The sequence below is a fragment of the Halyomorpha halys genome, unplaced genomic scaffold (assembly GCF_000696795.3).
Source record: "Halyomorpha halys isolate HHAL.00 unplaced genomic scaffold, Hhal_1.1 Scaffold52.1, whole genome shotgun sequence".
Classification (NCBI taxonomy): Eukaryota; Metazoa; Arthropoda; class Insecta; order Hemiptera; family Pentatomidae; genus Halyomorpha; species Halyomorpha halys.
In genome coordinates this window covers 1,528,917-1,538,620 of record NW_027104988.1, presented here as the reverse complement: position 1 = coordinate 1,538,620, position 9,704 = coordinate 1,528,917, and the positions used below count along the sequence as shown (strand labels likewise).

The 9,704-nt window shown below is 28.4% G+C and overlaps 1 protein-coding gene across 3 annotated transcripts in view; it reads right to left on the bottom strand.

The window, feature by feature from the left end:
- Positions 1-2,937: 2,937 nt before the first annotated feature.
- The window catches only part of LOC106692008 (uncharacterized), a 12,983-nt gene continuing 6,216 nt past the window's right edge, over positions 2,938-9,704 (bottom strand). For all 3 annotated transcript variants that reach the window (XM_014437922.2, XM_014437930.3, XM_014437916.3), the window contains 5 exons: positions 9,184-9,356; positions 5,219-5,371; positions 4,383-4,651; positions 4,086-4,294; positions 2,938-3,402 (listed from right to left, as the gene is read on the bottom strand). In XM_014437922.2, coding sequence (XP_014293408.1) covers positions 3,243-3,402; positions 4,086-4,294; positions 4,383-4,651; positions 5,219-5,371; positions 9,184-9,337 — 945 coding nt within the window. In that variant the 5' untranslated portion in view covers positions 9,338-9,356 and the 3' untranslated portion in view covers positions 2,938-3,242. The remainder of the gene's footprint in view (positions 3,403-4,085; positions 4,295-4,382; positions 4,652-5,218; positions 5,372-9,183; positions 9,357-9,704) is intronic.

Here is a 9,704-nt window from a genome sequence, read left to right as displayed (position 1 = left end):
ACAATTTATATTATTTCCAGTAATTCAGTATTGAATTATTTCAAATGTAAGAAGTTAAATATCTATATAGTGTTTATTACTGAGTATAATTATCCCTTATGCGACTAATTAATTTCTATTATCAAGTTTTCAGATTATTGCCCATTTTGAACACTTTCCTTCATAATCTGTATTTGTAATTTTTCTAGTTATATTTTATTCTATATATATACAACAGTGATTATTTACCCTTTAACTTGGCACAAATTTGGTCATTCATTGTTTTATCTATTTACTTTTAGCATAGAGAATGAAAAATATAGATCGCTTTTTTTGAGAGCAATATATGAAGAATGTGGCAAGAACAGTTGTAGTTATTTTCTCTCGGGATTTCTAGCTTGTGGTCTGTTTGGTTTTCATAGTATAGATTTACCATTTCACCTCGATCGTGAATCAATTTCTCAGTTGCTGAAGATTGTGTTATTCAAATATCATAAGTCATAGTTTATGGCTGTTCAAAATTATAATGAAATTTAAGATAGATACCTCAAGGTAGTACCTGTAGTATCATCCAAACATGATTCCCAATTACGTTTCATCACTTTTAAGTCAGCATGGTTTAGTTGCCCTAAGTTCGCCACAAGCCTCATTTGCTTCCTTGTATTTTCTAAATCTAAATACTAAGGAAGTCACAGAAAAGTGTTTCTGTTGTTGTGTGATTAATGTTCTTTACAACTGAAGGCTCAAAAAGGTCAGTTTATACACTGACAGTTTTCAGGCTTTACAGCAACTGTCGGACTACTGCTATGATGTAAATTGTGTGATAGTTGCACCGTAACAGCATTAATTGTCATGGCAGTACTGTCACACTAGGTCTGCCATGATAGTTGATTGTACATATGACAGTCAAAGTTCTTTCAGGTTAACTGCCACTTCAGTATAGGACTCCAATGGGAGACTTGGCCGAAAAAAAAACTGCCACATGAATATGCCTTTACAGAGAACTCCCACTCTTTATCAACTATGATGATAAGGTGGGAAAAACATTGTTCTGATACATTGTGTTTTGATAGTTTCTGAACCTGAAATTGATTCTATTCAGAGTTTATAACTTGTTATGGTGATTAGGTGGTAACTATAATTTCCATTTTTCCCACTGTCAACAGGTTTAGGTTACATTTACTGGAAAGAATACTGCCACAATGTCTCACTTTTGTACAGTACTTAAACAGAAAATTATCACTATATAGAGAAGCCTTAAAGGAATATACCTTTACTGTAGTATCACACACACACATACTTATTTTAACCACTTCATTCAATCTGCTGACCAAAAGAATATCTATTTATAAAATAATACCTGTGCCCCACAGTTTCACTCATGTTAAATTTAAAATATATATCTCTTTCTAATGCAGATAATGAGTGTATGACTAAATACATCTGATTTACTGAATAAAGTTTAGAGTTTATATAGAAAGACAAAATGACAAATAAATAAAAAAAATGACTAGACAAAGGTCTTCTTTAATTGTCTGAGAGAAAAGTCTTTTTAAAGTTGACTCAAGCCTTATTGCACATATACAGAATAAGAAGAATCATTATGAACACATGCCCATGGAAGAAGCTTCCCATTAAATGGTTACTGTTATGTTCTTAAGAATCCTAATGTGATAGTTTGTAGCCTAAAGCCTTCCTCAATAAATGATCTATCTAATATTAAAGAAATTTTTCAAATTAGACTGGTAGCTTTTAAGATTTTAGCATTAAAAAAATTAAATAACTAGCTTTATAATAGTATGGATTCTTACCTGTATAAATAAGAGTGCAGTGTATAAATAACCACTATAAATAATAAGTTATTAAGAAAAAAAACAGTTATAAATTGTTGAATGAAAGTGGAGCTAAATTAATTATAATACAAATACGAATAAAAACAATGAAGTTATTGCTAGGAAAAAGGAATGAGAGGAAAAGAAAATATCAAAACAATGTACCAGACCTTGCAGTTCATTTGATATGGTCTTCCTAAGGTTCCCTTAAAAGTCTCAATACCTATTGTCAATACATGAAAGACTTACTGAATGGAATATGGTCCAAGAGCGGTCAAATAAAACTCAAATAGTAAATGGGAGTACTATTTTTATTTGACCCAACGTTTCGCCCCATGTTGCAGGGCTAAAAAAGATACAAACACTTGACATAGCTACAAAAAAAAAAAAAAGTGGAAAATAACAGGGGTATACAAGGAAACATAAAATATAATAAGAAAAAATTAAAAGTTATAAACAATAAATGAAAATGGTAATTTAACCGTTATGGTTCACTCTGACTTTGACTTCCGTCAAAACAGGTATGAATTCTATCTCATTAATTTTCATTTGATTTTATTCTTTTCCCTTTTCATCTCTTAATTTGTACTTTCTTTAATATTTCTTATCTTATTTTATCTGCTATCTATCTGTTACTATTACCGTTTTCATTTGTTGTTTATAACCTTTATTTTCCACTGTTTTTTTTGTAGCTATGTCAAGTGTTTGTATCTTTTTTAGCCCTGCAACGTGGGGTGAAACGTTGGCTCAAATAAAAATAGAACTCCCATTTACTATTTGAGTTTTATTTGACCACACTCGGACCATATTCCATTCATTGATACACACAGTCAATCAACAATCTTCCAGTATGAAAGGCTTACAATTTTACTACTTCTGTGATATGAAATATGAACACAAATAATTATAAATGTCTTTTTTATTGAATCTTTAGTTTGTTAAATGATACTCTTTAATCATAGATATAAATTTAAGATGTATATGTAAATATACATCAATAACTTTGAGCCAGACAGTAGTTTAAAGTATATTTATATATTTTTTTAATATAGAAAATAACTTGATTTATTCCATTATTTTTGGGTTATAAAATATGGTAACAGATAAAATGAAAACTTTCACAATGTTAAAATGTTCATTGGTCACAATGTTTTAATTTCAAACAGCAGTCATTTACCACAATTTAATATAACATTGTTCTCTTAAAATGTTATAAACAAATTTTTAAAAGATTTTTTCTACAATTTATGAAATTAGCCTTAATAAAACGCCTAGATGCAAAAAAATTCATAACAAAGTTCAGTTACTATGTTCTGCTATTGAACACCCCACTTCTTTTAATTTTCTAGGATAGAAAAAAGGTTTTATTCTTTGGTAATTATTTAAATTTTAAAGTACAAAAGTTTCTAATACTATGTTTACAATGTTGCATCAATAAAGATTTATTGATTTCCACTTCTTGATGTCATTTGCCATCATACAGATAACATTATCATCTGTCCTGCAGCAACCTCCAATATACTTTATTCCTAAGTCTATCCACTCATTAATGTATGACTCAATGCTGGCACTATTTTCTGGGTTAAGCCATCTAAAACAAATATTTTAATTTCTGATATAGCAATGAGATAATATTAAATTTATCAGCCTCATTTAATATTTTGAATTTATCAATGTTAGTTTTGTTTTAATAACATTTTAAGATTGTACCAAAATTTTCATTGATAATATTTCTAAAATGTTTAAACATCTTAACAACTTGTGATTAGAGACTAGTGGAAGCAATGTTATTAGGAATTATTATATTTATCTTCCATCAATTTAGGAAACTAAATTAGTATCAACTATTTAGAATCTGGTTGTATTTCCAAAATCCAATTCAGTAGTGCAAATATTACAATATTGATAAAGTTTATTTGTGCATAAATGAATCAATAGGGGTCAGATTCCGCTATGACAGATAATTATGTATTCTGTTTCTGTAGCCGTGAGTCAACCCTGTGGGTTCAGGGTTTATTGTAATTATTTTAATATTTCATTTAATGTCAAATTAACCTAATTTAATTGAAAGATTGGAATATCATGTGATACTTCTAATTTAAAAAATACTCCTGTGATAGACGTTTTGTCCAAAACCTTCTCTTTTATACCCTTATATTTAATTATCTTGTTATTTATTACTATATTCTTAGTTTTTAAAATTAGTATACTCATGAAAAATTATAAGATATTATTGTACTATCTAATTATAGGAATAGAATAAGTTCTAATTACTTATGAGACTGAGTATCGTATGTTTCGCCTTTGTTTGGGTAAGTTATTAATGATAACGATGGATGGTTTTTTGTTAGATCTTTAAACAAAGAACTGACTAGAGAAGGGTTAAAACAATTAGCTCCAGTCGCAATTAACTGATTAGATTCCTTCCAACATTTGAGAACGTTATCATAGAAGTTTTCACCATTGCTGACTGAAGTTGAATTCTGCAAGCAATAATATATGAAAATAATTTTTAAAATACTATATTTTAGAAATAAGTATATATTTAGATAATTCTTATTAGTACAATACCTTAATTGAGAAAGATATCCAAGCCTTCATCTGTGGAAATTCGTGTAATAACTTAATTAGAGCTTCAGCTTCTTTATAACATGGAATTGTTTCAAAGGCAAGTACATCAACACCTGCTTCAATTAGAGCCTGGACTCTTGGCCGATGCCATTCTATTAATTTTTCAGTTGTAACATGGTCTGTGTAAGACCCTGTGTACTCTGAGCCATCATGCAGGAAAGCCCCATAAGGACCAACAGAACCCGCTACTTTTACATTGAAAGTTTTACCTAAAAATTATTTTTTTTTAGTATTTCCTAGCATTAAGAATGATAATAAAGTAGAAGTGACAATGTTAGAAAATTAGATTGAGTGAAAAAATGGTATTTTTTTCATTCACTGTGATCATAGTAAACATAACATGCACATTCTAATTAATAGTTATTTTATGAAGCACATAGTTAATGATTTTTAAAATAAAAGAAAAAAAGTCTAGTTCAGACTAGCTCAAAATAACAAATCTAAAAGTAGATTTTAATTATATTATAATGTCTAAGGTGAAATACTTAGAGATCCTTGCACTTTTCTCTTGACCTCATCTCTAAGATTGAAGATGATGGAGGTTGAGTTAGAGTGCGATATCTGTAGGTATTCACAACTTAAGCAGAGAAGTAGGTCTAAATCTTCCTGGATAAAGATTGAAAAGGAGAATTAAGATAATTAGAAAGATTTATTTAAATAAAATTTAAAAATAATTGGAAACTTTTAGGTTTAGGATAGTATAGCTTACAGAATATTATGGGCCATGAATTAATTTCAAAGATAAGTGTGAAGAAGTGAACAACTTTTTTTTTTACCTGTCTCTGATTGAGCCATTTCTATTCCCCCTCTTGCCAGCCCCACAGAATTTCTTATCACTTGCAGAGACTGTTCTTTGTCCATATTAATATATGTTTTATAACCTTCGACTGTAGCCTGGTAAGATCCAGTACTAATTATGTTTGCTCCAGCTGTAGATATAAAGAGGCAATGTTGTTAATTATTCCATTGAAAGAATTCAGTATTATATATTTTTATAATAAATTAATTCATGATAGTTTATTTTTATCTTTGCTTCCTTCAACATATTTAATAATTCAAAAACTCCTAAGCTGTTTACTCTAATAACAAAGCTATGACTAAGCATTTAATATTGTATTTATTAATTTTTTTTGTAAATATAAAATTATAGCAAATTCTATATTTATTCTGAGACGTGCCATGTTAGAATAATACTGGAGATAAATATGATCGTTTTCAATGCCTTAGAGTAAAGAATAAAAAAAAAAAATAATAAAAAAAAATATACAGAGTATTAGTACTAATAAAAACTAACAAATTATAACAAAGTAATGTTTGAGTAACTAAGAAAACAAAAATTACAGAGTAATAATAATTAAAAGTATAAATATTTATAGAGTTAGTACAGCAGTTTTAAGAAAGTTTATACATATAAAATGAATGCTTCTATGTCCCAAGCAGTCTAGTACTTTTTTTTTTTACTCATATCATGGTTTATCTATTCTACTTAAAATTTTAAGAATCTGAAAGAGGTATATAATAATATTGTAAATATAAAACAATAATTAAATCATTAAAAAAATTACGAAATTTGAAAATTTATTTAAAATGAGCATATATATTAAAGCATGAAAAAAATCAATACTATTAAGTGAAAATTTGTAAATTATAATAATGTAAATGCGAAAATACAATATAAGTAAAAAAGTCGTGCATTTATTGATATTCAATTTTTGCATTAATGAATAAATATTTTATTAATATTTTGTTTGAAGCAGTTGGCGATGGTCTAAATATTGGCGGATTATTGGCTCTTCTTGTATTGGACTCCGTGCATGAACGTAAGTTAATTAGAGCGAAACTATTTTTCTTATTAAACTCAGTTTTAAAATTCGTTTTCTGTGATATATATTATGCACCAGGTGGGCTCGGATATTTTTTCTAAAAGTGGGCAGTGTTTACAGTTTAATTGTGCTTTTATTTATGGTAATCAAGTGTTAATTGTATTTGATAATTTCGGCCATTTTTTTAGTTTAGTTTTCGATCCTGATAATGAACAGCGAACTCGAAATCCAGGTTGGTAACAATTTTTAAACATTATTTTTGATTTCTGTAACACGAATATTCATTTAATATAGGTTAAATTGATATTCCGACTTGTAAATGTTTCAAACTTGACTTCGAAGTATTACAAAAGTATATATGGATAATTAAAATTTAATTTATTTTTTCCCCAACTCTAATTAAGTTATTTTTTCCCCCTTTTGTGAACCTTTCCGTCTGAGTTCTACGTTTATGAAATAGAAGTAATTTGGCATTTTATCTACATAGAAGCTCTAATGACTTGTGTTCAAAAAAGTTAAATATCGATCTAAACAAAATTGGTTCCCAATTTCAAGAAATCTGTGGACCATTAAGCCAGAAATTGAACCATGCGCAGACCACATTTGGGTGTCCCCAGGAAAATGTTAAAAAATTAAGTTGCTTAAAAGTGCATTTTGAAGAGCTTTTATAATTTTACCATACCTCTAATAATTTTCCAGCTAATACTCATACATTAGATATGTTAAGCAATAAAACAGTTCTAACTATAAGTCCTCGTAAAATACATCTTGCCGGGCCCCCTCGCAGACCTCCTCTTGGGAACCACTGATATAAAATCAAGTCCGATTCTCCAGAAAAGGCGTAAATCGATGTTTTCTGTTGTTTTATAGTGACCACGTTTTTTGTTGAATAGGAAGCATAAAAAAAGTAGAATTCGTCTGTTAATAACATTTTAATGCTATGTGATCATTGGAACACACACAAAAAAAAAGTTCCAATGAGCTCTCATATTACTCAATAGATGGAAATGCCTGTCCCGTCAGTTATTACAATTATTATTGTTAATTTTATTTAATTCAAAAATTAATAAATAAATTGTTTCCTGGAAGTAAATGAAACATTTGCATAGTTTGTGAGAGATTAAAAGATGGCTCCAAAACCAAACTTATGTTACGTCTTTAAAAGTTTTTCTTAACTGAAAATACTGTTCTGACATATAGCAACAGTTAAGAAAATTGATGAAAAAATATTTTTTTAAAATTTATTTATGAACATAATAATACATCAAGTAAATTTGAAGTAAGATCATAATGGTATGATACAGGCATGTAGAGAAACTACCCATTGGCAACACTCTAAAAACATTTTTCATTAGAAGGTCTCGAGGCCATCTTTTTTTTAAGTGCCTCAGAGGATTTTATATAATTTAGAATTTTGATGTTTAAAAAGATTAATTTTTTTCACTGAACATTGGAAGAAGCTACATTCTTTCTGTAGAAAACTCTTTATTCGTTAACTTTTCCATTTTACAGAAGTCAATAAAAATACATAGAATTTAGGGATACTGTTTTTTATTTTTCTTTGATCTTGTTAATTTAAGTTGTTTATTATTGATTATTATTTGATCTTGTTAAATTAAGTTGTTGCATTATTGAGTAGACCTGTTTTAATTTTTCATTTTTACCTCAAGTTAAGCATTTCAGAAATTTTATCGGAAAAAATAACCGACAAATAACGAAACAGGCCTGTAGAAGACCAAAATAGAATTAATGACAGATGGATCTGTGTACTAGTTAAGACAACTCGATTAAGTGATAAGAAGTACTTACTCTTTTTTTGGGATGTTTTCAATTTGAAGTTTCGTTTAATATGATAAGGGTTTGTTTATATGATATTTAAATTAGTTTTACCTTGTTTCACCTTCTGAGCTCCCATATTACAAATTAAATTGTGACCAAAAGACAGGAATAAAAAAAAATTGTAAATTATTATCTTTACATACGTTTCAACTCCTAGAAAGAGCTATATTCTATTAACTTACATTAGTCTTAATTGAATTATGTATATCCGGTCTGTAAAATTGAGATAAAATTTCTCATGTTTACAATTGTTTGGTTCATTCCTTTTATTCTATTACTCCTATATTTGAAAATTAATAAAACTATTAAATATGCTAATTTGGTACAAATAATGGCAATAAAAAAAAAAAAAAGGAAATGTTTTCTAAGCATGATTTATAACATTAATAAACAGTCAGTTGCTAAAAACTATACTACGCATACACATAACAGTTTGATGATAATTGAAAATCGTGTTGGAAATTTATAAAATTGGAAACATTTAATTAGGCCATTTTGCTTCTGAACGTTAAGTTTAGATTTGAGTTTATCTTGAAATTGGATTCATTAATTATCTTTATGTAGTTTTAAGGAGTGCTAACAAATTTTAAATATCTAACAAACTCTAGGGGGGAGAAGAGCAGATAGGTGCTTGGTAAAACCAATCCTCATATTTCAACCGCGTTGATATTTATCTATCAGATGCAGGTTTAAAAAAAAAAATGAATACTGAATGTTGTATTTTAATGCTTCTAACTAACATAATAATTTTTTTTGTTTATTTTTACTTGGTAGGTATTTATTTTTCAAATTTTTTTTAGAGTAGCCTCGGTTCCCCCATAAAGGTAAACAAGTAAACAACTATTTTGACTATTTAATTAAACCATTTTTCCGATTTTTAAAACTATCAACAGATAATAAATACATCAAAGTCTATTTTCAAAACTTTACTTCAGAAAAGCATTGTAGCCAAGAAGATTTGTAATCATAGTCACGATATGTATTGTTATAAATGAGTGTCAGAGAAAACTAGTAAAATATGGTGCCACGTTTCAGTATAGCCCAATCGCTATAATAGGAATTAAAATAAAGGTTCTTACCAATTACAAAGTCTCTGTGCACATATGTACATTTTTCCGGACTCTGGGCAAGAAATTTGGCAGTCCATAGAGGATCACCATCGAGTTGCTCACCGACATACTTCGCAAGCTGGGTTGAAAATCCCCCGTCGAGGAGTACAACTTCTTGAGCCATAAAAACAAACTGTACGTAACTGTAAAAAAACAAAAAAACTAATAAATAAAAGAATGTAATAGTTTAAATATTATATGATTGTATTGTTATTTACTATATTATTGAAATTTATAATAAAGGAGGTTGGTGGTATTAGCATCGATTATTCGTGCTCTCTGAAGATTATTATTATTGTGAGGTGTAGATAGATAGTTGACCGTAGTAATCTACGGATTGGAAAAGATGGTCGGATGGTGCGGTCAGAAAAGAAGCAACAATAAATAAACAAAAAAATATTTATATATGCCGACGTTTCAGGTCTTCATCAGGGCTATGGAACAAAAGAGATAACACCAACATTTAGAGAAACATAAAATTTATATATATA